Source organism: Neofelis nebulosa, chromosome 9, assembly GCF_028018385.1.
Source record: "Neofelis nebulosa isolate mNeoNeb1 chromosome 9, mNeoNeb1.pri, whole genome shotgun sequence".
Taxonomy (NCBI): domain Eukaryota; kingdom Metazoa; phylum Chordata; class Mammalia; order Carnivora; family Felidae; genus Neofelis; species Neofelis nebulosa.
Window position 1 is genome coordinate 133,762,505 of NC_080790.1, and position 17,020 is coordinate 133,779,524.

Here is a 17,020-nt window from a genome sequence, read left to right on the forward strand (position 1 = left end):
TTCTCGGGGTGGAAGAATTTTGCAGACGCTGGCAGACAGGACAGAAGGGGAATTGTCTGCTTGGCTGATTCCCACCCCGTTTGGTCTTATTTAAAGGCTCTTCCTCTCGACCTCCAGACTGCATTATCTGGTACCACTTCCTGTGACTGTCGAGCTGTCCTTGGATAGTGGCATTTCCTTGACCTGGAAGTCAAAGGGGAGCCCAAGACTGTAGGAGGGCAGCCGGTTACTCTGGCCATGTGTCATCGGCCAAAGTGGAGGGCCGGGGGCTTCTGGAGAAGTGACTGGTTAGCCCCAGGTAGGCGACTGCACATGCCAGCGGGAAGCCACGTAGCCAACGTGTTCATTTACTGCAGCCATAACCAACTCAGAACAAGAGGCTGAAGGTTAGCAAGGCAGGGAAGGCCGAGAAAAACTGAGATACTTCTAATGTAGTTAGAAATACTTTGCACATTTGGATTTCTGGACTTCAGTCAAGGATGCCGAATACTTAGACACTTAAGGCGAGAGCGTGTGGAAATCTTTTAAAAGCAAACACTTCTTACAAACTGCTAGGATACCTTCGCATCCTAGACTAGGATGTTAAGATTCCAGCTGCAAACACACACCATGAAAAATTATCACTGGAGATGAGCCCTTGGTGCCGGGGACCTTAACACCACAAATGCAGATGTCACTCTGAAATAGCTAAGCTATAAAGTCATCATCCAGATGAAAGAACATATGGTTACAACTCAATTTCTCTTTTTAGATTGTGAGAAGCTTGAAAGTAAATTTCTTACAGACGGCTCAACCCTCAGCATAAGTTTGTGCCTCTCTAGAAGTCCAACTTCGCTCGTTCTCCAGAGCCGGGCAAGCCAAGGTTGAAATCCTGGCTTTTTTCTGGTATAGCTTCCTAGGGGCTGTCGGGGACAGTTAATTGAAAGAACACACAAAAAGCGGTCGGCACACTGCAATGCATGGGGGGAAAGTTTAGCTGGTTTGAGGTGTTAATATTGACATCCCGGATGAGCAGAGTATTTGATTTGTTTTGGAGAGTAGGGAAAAATTGGGTTAGTATGTGAGAAGTGAGGCTAATTTAGCATTGTATGGCTGGGGGTAGATTTTTTTTTTTGTCCTGGCTGCTTGGAGTTTATTTTCCACTTGGTGCAAGCCACGTAGTTACGGGTGTCAGGAAGGCTGGCATGTGGCTTGGAGAGTAAAGAGTGGGGCTGGAGAAGAGTCGACAGGATTGTAGAAAGGGGGTGTTGACAAAATGGAAAACCGACCTTTTCTTCCCAAAGGGTTCCTTGACATCATAGGAAAAGATAATTGGCAAAAGCTAGCTATATGCCAAGGCTAGAGATGGGACACTGTGTCTGTGCACGTGAGAGCTCTCTTCAGGACAGCATCCAAATTCATTGTAGAGTAGCAAATCTTGGACAGTGGACAGGACACGAAGTGTGGTGGAGGGCGTAGAAAAAGCATCAGGTCAACATTGTAACATAATTTTGTGGAAGTAAAATTTGGGCCGATGGGGAGATGTAGATTATATAGAGATTCTCGCCTGGGGTATATTCCCTCCTCTCTTTCACTCAACAGGGACATGCCAAACAGATTTTAATGTTCATCAAAGAGTAACATGAGCTTAAACAGTTGAGAAATATGGAGGTCGGCAAACTGCAGCCTGGCCTGCTTCCTGGCTTTTTAAAGAAAGTTTTATTGGAAGACATCCACACCATTCACTTATACATATCCTATGGCTACTTTGATGCTATAATTACAGAGTTCGGTAGCTCCAACAAATATCTGTGATCATCAAAGACTAAAATATTTACTCTCCCTGGCCCTTTACAGAACAAGTTTGTTAACGCTTGGAATAGACCATAGAGACCTAAACGGTCACATCTTACTTAGGCCTTCTGCTTCTTCTTGAGTATACACGGAGGCAGTATATAATTTCCATTTCACAGAACTGTTGGGACCAAAATTTGCTTTCTCTTACCTTTATAACTGTCCATGCATCCTCCAGAAGTTTAATTTGTGACGCTGTTGTTCAGCTCATTGTGTTGGACTGCTAATAGAATTAGGAATCGGGGCGCCTGGGTGGCTCAGTCGGTTAGGCCTCCGACTTCGGCTCAGGTCACGATCTCGCAGTCCGTGAGTTCGAGCCCCGCGTCAGGCTCTGTGCTGACGGCTCAGAGCCTGGAGCCTGTTTCAGATTCTGTGTCTCCCTCTCTCTCTGACCCTCCCCCGTCCATGCTGTCTCTCCTTGTCTCAAAAATAAATAAATGTTAAAAAAAATAATAAAAAAAAAGAATTAGGAACTCAAATTCTTAATTGTTTCAGCTGCTTTTTGGCACTGGAAATCTCGGTGAATTTGCCAGACTGTTCTTTGTTAGGGGAAGAAGCTGGTAAAAGGGTCAGAGATTTGAAACCAGGGCTTAGCAATTATTAAGGATATCCAGTTTTAAAGAAAGGAAAGACAATGAGAAAAAAATAGTACAAATCATATATGGGCTGGTGACAATTAAGGCTGAAAATTCGGTGTCCTAAAACCACCACCAACAGCTAGCAAGTGCACACTAAGGAAATTGTCACATAACTGCTAAATCTGGTGTCTGTCCACCCAGGTTGTCAGAACTGTGTGATGTACTTATCTTTTTAGGTTCAGCAGTGGCTTGTGCGGATTAACTGGTCCAAATCCGGGACTTGGAAGATATTCACAAAGCCTCATATTTTTCAAGAGTGCAATCATAGATCAGCGTACATTCATCTGTAGGAGTGGATCTGACTTTGCTCCCCAGGGGACATTTGGAAATTTCTGGAGATAATTTTGGTTGCCAACTGGATGGGGGGAGTTTGACAGAGGCCAGAGATGCTGCTAAACAGCCACATCCTAAGTGTGCAGGATTCCCCACCCCCAGCCCACTATAAAAAGTCACCTTGCCGGGGCGCTTGGGTGGCTCAGTCGGTTAAGCGTCCGACACTTGGTTTTGGCTCAGGTCACCATCTCACGGTTTTGTGGGTTCGAGTCCTGCGTCGGACTCCACGCTGGCAGTGCAGAGCCTGCTTGGGATCCTGTCTCCCTCTCTCTCTCTGCCCCTCCCCCACTCGCGCTGTCTCTGTCTCTCTCTCTCTCTCTCAAAATAAATAAATAAACTTAAAAAAATATCACCTTGCCTAAAATGTCACTAGTGCTGAGATTATGAAACCTTGATGCACAGGAGGCAAGATACTTCACCATGGAACTTATTCCGTCATCCGGTTTTCTAACAGTGTGTTTATCATTAGGATTATCTGTTCTTTATGGGTAGTGAGAACTACACGTAGCTATTATTGTTGGGATAAAAGTTTCCTCTTTTAAATAAAAAAAAATTTAGTTAAAAACCAGTTGAAAGAAAAATGTTAAGTAAAAAAAGTACCACAGATGGTAAGTAGATGTGTTATATAAAATATGAAGGAGATGGCTGAATGAATTAATTTTACGGAAAAATGAAACCTGCGTGGGGTTGTTCTCAAATTGTCATCTTTTTCACAATGTCTGTGTGTTACTCCAACTAGTCACACGTTACCACGTGCGGTGAGGCCTATTCCATTCCCTTTAAATAAACAATGCTGAGATATTTAGGGTAAGGTTTTAAAATTTTTTTTAAGTTTATTAACTTTATTTTGAGAAAGAGAGAGTGAGGGCGAGAGCGAGAGAGCACAAGCAAGGAAGGGGCAGAGAACGAGGGAGAGAGAGGACAGTGCGGTGTCCCACCCCGTGAAGCGTGAGACTGTGACCTGAGCCAAAGTTGGACACTTAACCGACTGAGCCACCCAGGCACCCCATTTAGGGTAAGTTTTCAATCCTCAGGTACCAGGGGCTTTTCCAGGGCTCTTAGGACTGAGAGTGTTTGGCGGTGAAGTTGAGAGTTCACCAAAGCTTAACAGAATTGTTTCTGCTTCTGTGTCTCTCTTCTCCTCCAGACAGCATCTCACTCCGCTGTCTGAGGCCACTTCAAAGGCCTCAGCGCCACTTGTGGGAAAGTACACATCTCCGAGGCCCTCATCGCGGAGCGTTTGTTGGAGAGCTCTTGGTTGGCAATCCCAAGTGGGAAGCATTGTGTTGTCTGAGCCTTTATGAATATTTATGGCCTTGGTTTGCAAATTACAAATAAAATACCTGGGGAACATGTTAAAGAGCAAATTTGTCTAGCCCCACCCCAGGAGGTTCTGAGTCAGTAGACCTTGGCTAATGTCTAGGAATCTACATAATTAACAATTATCTTGAGTGATGCTGGACCAGCTCTGAGAATCACTGGTGTGTGATGGAGAGCGGATTAGCAAATGGCCTTGATTGCACCATTATTCTCAACTTTTGCATTCGTTTTGTACCATGTGCTTGCATGTTGCAAACATCCCGACCTTCCTTTTCATAAACCAAATTCAGATTTTCCTTCTCTCCCGATGAACCATGATGTAATCTATTCCAATGGCAATGCCCCGACCAATAGTTGCGTGTGAATTTAGAGAATAGTATTTTTGCAGTTATTCGTAACATTGTCCTTACTTCTTAATAAAACAGAAGAAAAACAAAAAATGAAAAAACAAAAATCCCCTGAGGGATTTAGGCATGCTGAAATTGAGGAGTCTTTAGCTCGCATTCAACAACCTCTGGACATAAGCCAGGAAACAACTGGTACAATTGTGAAGGAGATGGTCAAGTATAAAAGAATCTTAGAAGTGGAGTCATTCAAGAGTGAGTCTGAAAGTTGAGGCATAATTAGGAAATGTATTTACGCATCTTTCTTGGTGAAAACAGTTTTGATACAGTGGACGTATTTCTTGCATACCTAAGGCATGCTCGATTTCTAAAACATCTTCAGAGGTACGTACAAAAGAAAGGGGTTGCCAATAGTAGAATAACAGCCTGTTTTCCACACCCTATATTTGGACGGAGTGACATTTATCCCCACTGTAGTTACAGTCTTCTGGTGGTGGCCAAATTTTAAGGGAGACGGTTGTCTCATCCATTCTTCAGACATGAGTGAGATGTTGGTAAGACTTCTATATGTCAACCACACTACTGGAAATGTTAATTTTCATGGTGGGGGTCTTTACCCTGAAAAGGATTTTGTGTTTGAACTCTTACCAATCAATGGCTCTTACAACTTGGCTTCTTAAAATTCCTTAGTCCATTGGTTAATTAGACTGTGGTCGGATAGCAACAGAGAGAAAACTGGCAAATGTAGATAAATGCTATTAGATTAGGTTGTCATTTTAAGATTTTGCTTAAATATCTCTACATTTTTCCATTGAAAAAATTTTAAGTGTTTCATTTTGAGATAATTATAGATTTGCGTCCAGTTGTAAGAAATACTACGCAAAGATCCTGTACCTTTTCCCCAGTTTTACTGATTGATAACATCTTCAAAGCGATCGTGCAACATCATAACCAAGATATTGACATTAACACAGTCAAGATGCAGGACAATTCCATTGCTGCAGGGATCCCTTATGTTCCCCTTTTGTCGACAAAGCTACTTCCCGTCCCCAACCCCTGACAATCATGGATCTGTTTTCCATTTCTGTCATTTTGTCATTAAAAAACGCTATAAATGCGGTCCTACAGTACGTAACCTTTTGGATTTCACTCCCCTCCCCACCCTCCCCCACCCCCCCCACCCCCCGCCCCGGACCTGCTCAGCATCATTATCTGAAGACTCATTCAAATTGTTGCAATATTGCTAGTTAAGTTGTTTTTATAGCTAAGAAGTGCTCCATGATATGGATGTACCACATTAGCACATTGAAGAATATATGGGTGCTTCCGGTTTTGCGCTGATACAGATCAAGCTACTATGACCATTTATGTTCAAATTGTGTGTGTGTGTGTGCAGGGGAGGGGGGGGATGTTTGCATTTCCCTGGGATGGATTCTTAAGAAAGCAACTGTGGGCCATGTTGCTTGTTTAGTTTTTAAAGAAACTACCCAGCTGTGTTTCAAAGTTCCTGTATCATTCTACATTCTCACCAGGAAGGTATGAGACACCTAATTTCTTTATATCCTTTTCAGCATTTGGTTGGTGGTATTATCATTTTTTTTAAAATTTCAGCCAATCTGAGAGATGTGTAGTGATGTTTCACTGTGGTTTTAATTTACATTTACCTGATGACTAATGATATTGAACATTTTTTCATGTGCTTCTTCATCATCTGCTTCCTTATTGGTGAAATGTATGTTTATAAACATTTTTTTAACTTCTGTTTTGTAATTGGATTGTTTGATTATTTACTATTGAATTGTAAGAGTTCTTTGTATATCTAGATACTAATCCTTTGTCAGATATGCAGTTTGCAAATATTTCCTTCCATTCTGTAACTTGTCTTTTCATCCTCTTAACAGTTTTTCACAGAGCAAAAATTTTAAGTTTCGAGGAAGTACAAATTGGCAAGCTTTTCTTTCATGGATTGTGCTTTTGGTATGCAGTCTAAGAATTCTTTGTCCAGATGATGATCCCAAACACTTTTTTTCCCCTAAAGTTTTATAGTTTTGTTTTATATTTAAGTCCATTTGAGTTTATTTTTGTTTAAGGTGATTGTTTTAGGTTAAGGTGTGTGTGTGTGTGTGTGTGTGTGTGTGTGTGTGTGTGTGTGTACTTTTTTTTTTATTCCTATGGATGTTCAATTATTCCAGTGCCATTTGTTTGAAAGTGTACCTTTCTCCACTAAATTGCTTTTCCACTTCTGTCTCCATGTTTTTACATCTCTTGATAAGTTCAGTGACTGTGCAAGATGAAAGCCAATAACTGATTTTAATTGCACTATTTTACTGATACCTCTGGATATTTAGGAAATAACAGTTCTCTTTCATTTAATTTGCAATATTAATTTTTATTAAACACAACAAAAACAAGCCAAAAAACCCCACTTTTATGCACTTTCTCATGTCATTGGAAATTCCTTCTGAAATTTGTTTCAAATGAAATATCTATGTTATCCTTATAGATAGATAACATACACATTATTGGTGGCACATAGTGTATTATATATATTATGTGTATTATTCATATTATGACATTTTAAATATAATGACTATGTTATCTTAAAGATGCATACCTCGATATTATATCTTATATAATATTAGGTACTCCATACTTATTATATGTAATAGAAGTACTATAATTAACCTTGCCTTTCGTTATTGTTGAGGAGTTACTGGTTTCTGTTTATTGTTATTATAAATAATAATGCTAGGATTATATTATACATTCAGCAGGCTGAGGCACACATCTTACCCTCTGTGTTCAGAGCAAAACTTCAAAGTGGAGTGGATTTCATTTTCTTTTTACTATCCCAAACAAAACGATTAACGAATGTTTAGTTCACCCAGTGAGCAGAGAGAAATGGAATCTATTCAGCATTGAGGATAAATAGTAGCAAACCTGAATTCTTCATCCATCTGCCAGTTACTAATAAAATAGTAGAAGGCATTTTCAATGGAGTATGGTTTGAATGACCAAATGTTTTATGTGGACTTTTTTTCTTCTTACTAGCTCCAAGGTTCTTAAACTTCATAGTGCATAAAATTCATTTATGGGTTGACTATACAAAACCACCTAAATATGGTACATACTTAGAAGATGATTTAAGGATCAGGGAGATAACTGTGATTGAATAGTTACCCACCTGTCTGCACTGGAATGCAGAATTCCTCCTTCATTGTTGGCCTGCATTTGGGCTCTTTCGTTAGGATGGATTCTTACTCTTTTCAGGTTCTTTATATCTGTTGTCAAATTGCCTTTAGAGGTCACCAGCAGAGTAGAAGAGTGCCACTCAGATCTCTTCCATCAGTGAATATTACGATGAATATGAATCCTTATTAATTTTTAGGTTAAAACATCTCATTTTATTTTGCTTTTGGAGAACGTTGTTGTTCGTAGACTCATTAGCTCTTTGCACTTTCCTCCCTCTGGCATGACTAATATTTTGGTGCCTCGTTTAGTATATACTGGTTATTTTAATCAGAGAAGCTTTGGTTGCTAGAATCAGAACTCCATTCAGCCTCTGTCAATTAAGAGTGCTGTTGATGGTGGGGAAGATGATTTCTAAGAAAATCAAGGGAAGGGCTAGATCACAAAGTCAGCAGCAGAAAGATGACAGAGAACTAAAATGTCTCTTCTGCCTGGAGTAGAAATCACCTAGTTCTCTGGACCAGGTTCCACTGCCTACCTGTTAGGCACATGATCCATCATGGTCACCAACCTCAGTTTATAACCTACCAGTATTGACCTCTTAACTCAGACTGCTCTTCGGTCTGAGTAATCTTTGAGCCCCTGGGTTGGATTTTCTGAGGGAGAATCTGGTTGGTGTTAATCAGTCATTTATTAGTTAGTCCAGTATCTGGCCCACTCCTGAGCATCAGTTGTGAGGATTGTCATATGACATATAAGGGCTTTCTGTTGGACTGTCAGCGAAACCTTCAGCATATATTGGGCCTATGAGTTCCATATTTAATTGCATTTGAAATGAGAGCATGTGCCATGAATACCTATGCTATTTGCGCTGATTTGAGATTTTTATCTCTGGGACTTTTCCTGAAATGTTTCTACTGATACTGTTATTGAAATGTTAAGAAATTTGCTTTCAAATACTCATTTTCATTTGATTCCAGTAAATGAATGACATAATACACCTGTTGTGGAAACAATTTCGGGTTTAAAATTTTTATTTTCCCAAAGTAGCATCACACTTACGGCTTATGAATACTTTACAGGTGAAAACATCAAAGAGAAAACATTTAAATGCAAATGTAAGTGATATCTGAGTCACTGATGCTGAACTCTTTGCATTTCCTTCCAGATATATCAGCGATGCTGGCTAGTATTCAAGAAAGCTTCAAGCAAAGGTCCAAAAAGACTGGAGAAATTTTCTGATGAACGTGCTGCATATTTTAGGTGTTACCATAAGGTAAAACTTGATTGTTGTAACTTTCTAGAAATCTGTTCAGAAGTAGGTAAACTTGAGTTCATTGGATCTGAAAACTTGTCGAGATTATTTAACAGAGGTGCAAATAAGGCTTTTCCCAAGGACAAAACATCTTTAAGTTACTATCTACTTGTTAATTGTTTAAAGTAATTGACTAATGTAAAGTCACTCTTCTGGTTTCCTACTATTTGTTGTTGTTTTCCAATCCCTACTGTAGAATTTACCAAGTTCTTTTGTAAATGCTCGATTTGCATAGTAAACTCAACTCCCAATGTTGAAGCCCCTTTAGGGTAAAGACAAGGTCTCTGTGCTTTTAGCACATCTAGGGCCCCGATGCAGATTAGATCCTCATTCAGTGATGTGGAGGGAGGAGAGGAACCTGGAAAATGGGTTGGTGAAGGAAGAGGAAGTTCTACTCATTAGTTTATTTTTTTAAGCTTGATGACTAAATTTAATTCAGACTTGCAGTTTATCTTTCGTTCGTTCTTACTTTTTTTAAGTTTATTTATTTATTTTGAGAGGGAGAGTGAGCAGGGGAAGGGCAGAGAGAGAGGGAGAGAATCCCAAGCAGGCTCCACACTGTCAGTGCAGAGCCCGATGCAGGACTCGAATTCACAAACTATGAGATCACGACCTGAGCCGAAACCAAGAGTTGGATGCTCAACCAACTGAGCCACCCGGGAACCCCCAGATCTGCAGTTTAAATAGTGGTAGTGAGGTCTCCTCACTAAAAATAGTAATTGTGTATTAAAATACATACTTCAGAAGTAGGAAGTGAAGGAAAATACAAGGCATACTTGGATTTATAAATTAGGCCTGTCTTTCCCTCCACAGTGCAATGTTCTTCATGGCCCTTGTTAATGGGCAGCCTCTGTATTTTCTCTTTTCATGAAAATATGTAAAAAAAAATGCATGGTTAACTTCTTTTTCCCCAAGGGGCTGGTTATTTCCATGTTAGGAAAATACTATTCTTGTCTACAGAGGAATTATGTTTATTGTTATGATAGGGCATTTTAATTGTTTTAGTTTTCTATCTTGAGATTCTTTTCCTTTTTTGGTGAGCTTTTATCAGGAGTGAGTCTACTTGCCATTTAAAATTTTATGTGCAACCAGTAGATTCATTAGCACAGAAATTTGGTTAGGTGAAGGAGAGTGGATAATCTTCCCTTTTTTATGCAAATTCTCCACAGGTGATGACTTTACAAGATCTTATGAAGGGCCTATGTTGACACCTTGGTTTATCCAATAATGAAAAGCCATAGGGCAAGCTGTATTCCTTCTCAATTTAGAGAAATAAAGCATATGCTTTATAGGCACATCTGTACATACATAAGGAAAGAAAAAGCACAGAGCAAGACTTTGGGATAAGTAGGGAAAGGAGTCAACAGTAGCATTTTCCATGTGTTCCATTTCCTCACCATCTCATTACAGAGTTCCGTATTCCAAGGTCAACTTCATTCCCAGCCTACATTCTCTATAAGGGAGAACAGAAGGAAACCTCTTTATGAACCTGGAATTTCCCCCACCATTTATGTTCCATATGCCAGATATTTCCACTATTTCGGATAATGGTTTTTGTCCTTAGGCAAGAGTTGTTGAGTTGCAAATCTATTAGTTAGGAGCAGTGATCCTTGAAGCCATTGGTAGCATACCTTTGAATGCAGGCAAATAATCTTGAGCCAGTCTCACAATTTCTGGAACGCCAGAAGCTACTGGTGTCCAGACATTTTGGACCAGATGTATTAGGTCCCAGTTATTCCACATGTATCCATTGTCTACCTAAAAACAAGATGGCGAACAATGATACAGAAATGGATTGCTTCATTTTCACTAGAGAGGCCTTGCCTTAAAGGAAACTCAGAATGCCCAAGGCGGGGTTTGGTTTAGCTATAGGACAAAAGCAGAGTCTTTTCCATTTTTTCCCTTCCTTAACTGGCACTGATGCCTTCTCTCCACCTTTCAGAACATCAAACCCTGGTGACCTGATGCCCTACCATGGTTGACTGTTTTCTTTATCATTCTTCATTATAATTAACAAGATTATCTAAAGGCCTCATCTCCTAGCTGGCCAGAAGTTGTGGTTATGCCTCAGTCTTCTCTTGAGAACCTCAGCCTGTCTGTAACTTTACAGTTCACCATCTGCCAGCGTATGGTAGAATGTTTATGTTGCCCCAGAATTCATGTGTTGAAGCCTAGCCCCCAATGTGATGATGTTTGGAGATGGGGCCTTTGGGAGGTGGTTAGCTCATGAGGGTAGAGCCCTCATGGTTTGAATTAGTGCTCTTATAAAAGTGACCCCAAGGAGTTGCCTCCTTCCTTCTTCCATGTGAGGACACAGCCATCCGTGAACCAGGAAGTGGGGTCTCACCAGACACTGAATCTGCCGGTGCCTCTCCACTGGGCTTCCCAGCCTCCAGAGCTGTGAGAAACAAGTTTCTGTTGTTCACAAGCCACTCCATCTGTAGGAATTTGTTACAGCAGCCCAGAAGGACTAAGACACCATCCGACTCTTGTCCTGTCTAGTTATTGTGTGTGACTGCTAATGTTGATCAGTCCTTTCTTGTTTTGGTAGAGTTCCAGATACAGCCAGAAATACCTGATTCCTCACCATCCCCCATGCTTAATGTAGAAAAATAAAGACATAGGCTATGCTGTGCTTACAGACCTTCCCATGCCTAAGAGAAGAAAGAGGACAGGTGAGGAATACTTTATAGGAACTCCCCAAATCCAATTGGTCAGCAAGTGGTGTTGCCTCTGTGTTCAACATGCATAGACTCCAGGTGTTCTCACAACCGTGTTGCTACCACTGTGGTCTAAGCCATGGGGCTCCCTAATGCCCGGCCCTCTAGAGTCTATTCAAAATATCACATCACGTTACTCCAGGCAAAACCCTCAGCCAAGTCTTCATTTTTGTTTTTGTTTAAAAAATTTTTTTTTTAATGTTTATTTATTTTTGAGGGAGGGAGAAAGAGATCATGGGTGGGGGAGGGGCAGGAAGAGAGAGAGACACAGAATCTGAAGCAGGCTCTGTACCAGGAGTGCAAAGCCTGACGTGGGGCTCTAACTCGTGAACCATGAGATCATGACCTGAACCGAAGTTGGATGCTCAACCCACTGAGCCACCCAGGTGCCCCTCCAGGCAAGTCTAAACCGTCCCAAGATTTGACGCCCTGCCCCCTATTTCACTTCATCTGCTCAGTTCCCCCATCCCCCTCCGTTCTGCTACGGGCACCCTGGGCTCTTTGCTTTCCTGAGTGCATGCCACCCACTCCACCTTTGAACTTGTTCTTTCCTTTCCTTGGAATGCTCTCCCTGCAAGTATCCACATCGCTCATTTCCTTACATTGTTCAGGTCATTGCTCAAATTCTTCCCCTAAGGGAGGCTGTTCCTTGATCTCTTATTTAAAATAGAATCCTGGGGCACCTGGGTGGCTCAGTCGGTTAAGTGTCTAACTCTTGATCTCCGCTCAGGTTGTGATCTCACAGGGCGTGAGTTCAAGCCCCGCATCGGGCTCCTCACTGATAGCGTGGAGCCTGCTTGGGATTTTGTCTCTCCCTCTCCGTCCCCTGCTCTCTCTTGCTCTGTCTCTCTCTCAAAATAAATCAATAAACTCTTTAAAAAAATAATAAAATGGAATCCTTTGACACACCCTGCCCATCTCTATTTTTCTCTTCAGTACTTACCACTACATGTATATTTATTTGGTTATTTCTTATTGTCTTCTTTATACTGCCACCATAAGTTAAGGTCCACAAGGGCAGGTTTTGTGTTTATTTGTTTGGTGGCTGGGGGGGAGGCATGGTTCACTATTAGTTATCATTGCCTAATACATAGTAGACTTTTTTTTTTTAACTATTGGTTGAGAGGCAATGCACATTATAAAATTTATTTTTAAGTTTATTTATTTTTGACGGAGACAGAGTGCAAGCATGAGCTGGAGAGGTGCAGAGAGAGAGAGGGAGACACAGAGTCCGAAGCAGGGAAGGGGCAGAGAGAGAGAGAGGGAGACACAGAGTCCGAAGCGGGGGAGGGGCAGAGAGAGAGGGAGACACAGAATCCGAAGCAGGCTCCAGGCACCGAGCTGTCCGCACAGAGCCCACCACGGGGCTCGAACTCATGAACTGTGAGATCCTGACCTGGGCCGAAGTCGGACGCTTAACCGACTGAGCCACCCAGGTGCCCCAACAATGCACATAATAAACAGATGAGATAGAGTACCTACAAATGTCTTTGTGTCATACTTTTATTTAGTTTACTAAAAGAAATCTGTGCCTGAGACACCTTGAAGCCAGGAAAGGGAATCTTGAGTTAGTGACGGAGGCAGAAAAAGCCAGGGTTGGGAAGTTTTAGGAGGACAGACTCAAATGTAAAACCAAAGTGGCTGGAAAGATCCTCCCTAAATGTGAACCCAGTATGGGAAGATTGAGGACCAATTTGCCCTATTTTAGACTTCTACCTGCTGGCTTTGGAATTTAATACGCAAATCTTTGGGGACGGTGGTAAGCTACGTTCTCTTTCATCTGTAATAATCATTAACCAAAGTTCAAAGCATTAGAATGGAAGGATGATCTACATTAAGCCTCCAAGACCTTGATGAGTTCCTGTAGCCATTCATTCTCCTTACTCTCTCAGATCTGATACACTTAATATTAATCTCTTGGGGGCATATAAAAAGGCAGAATAACTCTGCGATGCGCATTTTTTATCCAAATGCTGTGTAATGTATGGATCTTGATAATAAAATACTGAGGCTGTGAGGAGCGCACCGTGACCAGAGGTTGGAATTTACCGGAATATAAATAAAACAATCTCTGAAGGAAATGAGGAACTGTCCATGATGCTATTTGGTCAGTACAGAGATGGTGGAACCACAGCCCTCCTGTAGGAAATCCGTAGCATTTACGAAAGCACAGTGCCTCTCTCATTTCATTCTTAGAGACATTATGAAGGGGGGAAAATGCCACTTTCTGCGTATCTGATCCTTACTAAAAGTCTTAAAATAGGAAGTTGACTGCATAATTTTAAAAGTTGGTGCCTTCCTCGCTGAAAATGTAGCTAAAGATGATCTCATGAAAAAAATTGGAAAATAAATACATGAATAATGCGCATACAGGGAAATTCATTTTTCCTTTCTTTTCCTCTTGCATGAAGTTCCCCTCTAGCACCACAGCTGTCAGAGATGGCCGTGAAATTGATTAACTGTAATTGCAACAATATTAATACTCCAGTGACTTTAAATATAGTTCCCGACCTTCTTGTTAGAGGCAAGTTCACTGTTTTCATTCAGGAAATCAGAGTTGCTCACCCCAGCCACAAGGGGTGAGCGTTTCTATGAATAGTTTTACTTTTTCAAGATGAGTAACAATTGGGAGGTAATCTAAGTGGAAGGAAGACCATCTGTTGTTTTTGAGACCAAGGCAAACGTAGACATTTGGGAAACTTGCTTTCCAATCCCGGCTTTGCCACTGTGTGTGTATGGTAGGTTGCTTAACGTCTGTGTAGAGGTGACCTCTGCTAAAAGATCAACTGGGGCATGTTGAATGTTGTAAGAGTTTGAGAAGAAATCAGTTCGGATTGTGTAGCACCAAACTGGAAGGGGCGGGAGACCCCCACTAATGGGAGTTGGGGACGGACTTCTGTAGTGGAAAGGGGGAAGCAGAGTAAGGCAGTTATTGATGGGCTGTAGCTTAAAGCCTAGTTGGCTATGACCGGTTGTCCTTAGTGTTTGACTTCATTACCTTGAGGCATTTATGGCCTCAAGATTTGGTTTGCTTCTCTATTCTCCCAGGGCATTACAGCCACGTCAGCCTAATGGCCTCCTTGTTTAATTAATTTAACACCTCCGAGGCAGGTCACATCATGGCTTCCTCATCATCGCTAAGCCTGCAGGATTCAATTCACTTTGGGCCAGAAGACAGTTCCGACAGATTCTCTGATAGAGTGTTTCCCGGAACGTGTGCCGGTGACTCTGGCAGAGGAGACTTCCAGGAGGACCAGGGTTCTGTGGTCAAAGAAGTTGGGGAATTGCAACATTTCCATCCATTCTTGAGATTCATACTCCATGGTAGCTTATCACAAGACCTGAGGAGGCCAAAGGTTAGGACACCTGAGTAGCTTTGAGTCAGCTTTTCCCAAACCAGGGAGCAACCTTTATTTTTAAGTCACGTGTTCCATGGAACGAATAAATACAATTCCAAGGAACACAGTTTTGGATATGCTGCTTATGTGTGTTACCTTGTTTATTAAAGGTCCGTTTAGCCTGTTATTCCAACAGTGAGCAACTGGGGGTGGCCATTCACACTTCACCAAAATCATAGGGCTAACTTAGGTATCAAATGAGTAAGTGTTTATGAATGTGTCCGTAAAATGGGAGACCCTCTCAATGCAAAGGGTAATCACCATTATTATTTTTTTTTTTTGCCAGAGTTATTTGTTCTCTCATTCTGTCCTTCTTTAGTGAGTAGGTCACTTTCTGTCTCCCAAACCCATTGCCAGGCCTTGTTGTTGGTTTTTGTGAAAATAGGATTCTAGGCCCCTCACGGCAAGCTAGCATCCCCAAAAGTATTTCTCTGGGATTTCTACCATCTTATCCCTCGTGTGTGTGTGTATGTGTGTGTATCAGAACTTTTTCTGTACTAATGACCTATTCTTGTTTACCCAGCTTCTCGTTCTTCTAAAACGTTCTCTTGTGATGTAGCTGTCCGTAATACACCTTTTCAAAATCTTAAAATATATCATAGCCCCTTTTTTCAATACAGTGCTCTGGAGTCATTCCCTCTTTGTGCAAGAAACTACCCACCAGACTCTGTTCTGGAAACTTCCTTCACTTATGCCAGTGAGAATATGCCTGTTGACATCTCCACAGGTTAAATTATAGCTCATTACTTGGATGCTTTTCCCCATTGGTAAATGCTTCCATACCCACATTTCGTAGGCAGAAGTAGGATGGGTAGAAGGGGGTAACCGTAGTACCTGGACCACATTTTCCTTTTTCAAATACTCAGGGAGGTAAAAGTATGCACCAGTGTGCCAAAGGCTCCTGAAATGCGTTCACAATTGAATTAGCTATCTTTCCTACCCAGGGTTGGTTCTTTTCTGGAGTTCCGTGTCTCAGGGTACGGCACTGATACCTATTCTGTTATTCAAGGCAGAAGCCAGAGGATTGTCCTGGATTCACCCTCTTCCTCATCCCCTCTCCCGTCTCCTGTCCAGTCCGTCGCCACATTTGCTCGTGCTCCTTCCCCTGCACAGATACCCTTCCTTCCCTGTCCACGTGGCAGGTGTGAATCGTCCCTCAGAGTCTCTTCTGTGTCTTCACCTGCCTGTAATTCCTCCCGATGCACCCCAAGTTAGCCTGTCTTCTGGGCCCCTTCTGCCTGGATGCACCGGGCATGCTGCAAGCGGTGGGTGGATGCTGCGGACCCTTAATCACACGCTTTCTTCATCGCTGGTGGCCAGCTGGGTTTCAGCTGAACACAAGGCCGCCCAAGGAAGAGACCCCTACGTAGTGAGGTGCGGCTGGACGACTAAATCCTGGCCAGAAGGGGCGTAACAGGGAAGAATGCCTTGGCCTTCATCTCCTTCTCTTTCCTGCTGATGAGAAAATGGACGTTGGCCATCTTGGCCCACGATACGGAAAAACCCATGGGTTGAGGGTGGCGAAGCAGCAGGCCACGTCCCATAAAAGTGTGGAGGGAGATGTCTGGGTCTGGTCTGTGCTCCCCGGCACCATATGTCCTAGTCTGGTTCAGGCCACAGGGACAAAATGTCATAGACAGGTGGCTCGTTCAATAGGAATTCACTTCTCACGGTTCTGGAGGTCGTAAGTCCAAGATCAGGAGCCAGCATGGCCAGATTCTGGTGAAGGGCCTCGTCCAGGATTTAGACTGTTGACTTCCTGGTGTGCCGGCATGTGGTAGAAGGGCGAGGTAGCTCTCTGGAGTCTCTTTTATGAGAGCAACGATTCCCTTCACGAGGCCTCCGCCTCCATGCCAGACGCACTTCTAACATCATCACATTGGGCGTTGGGCTTCAACATACCAATTTTGTTGCTGTTTTTAATTTTTTA

General features: G+C 42.2%; 1 protein-coding gene across 3 annotated transcripts in view; it reads left to right on the forward strand.

Moving 5' to 3' along the window:
- Window positions 1–17,020, forward strand: part of DOK5 (docking protein 5) — a 152,993-nt gene that overhangs the window by 63,242 nt on the left and 72,731 nt on the right. For all 3 annotated transcript variants that reach the window (XM_058686014.1, XM_058686015.1, XM_058686016.1), the window contains one exon: window positions 8,826–8,933. In XM_058686014.1, coding sequence (XP_058541997.1) covers window positions 8,826–8,933 — 108 coding nt within the window. The remainder of the gene's footprint in view (window positions 1–8,825; window positions 8,934–17,020) is intronic.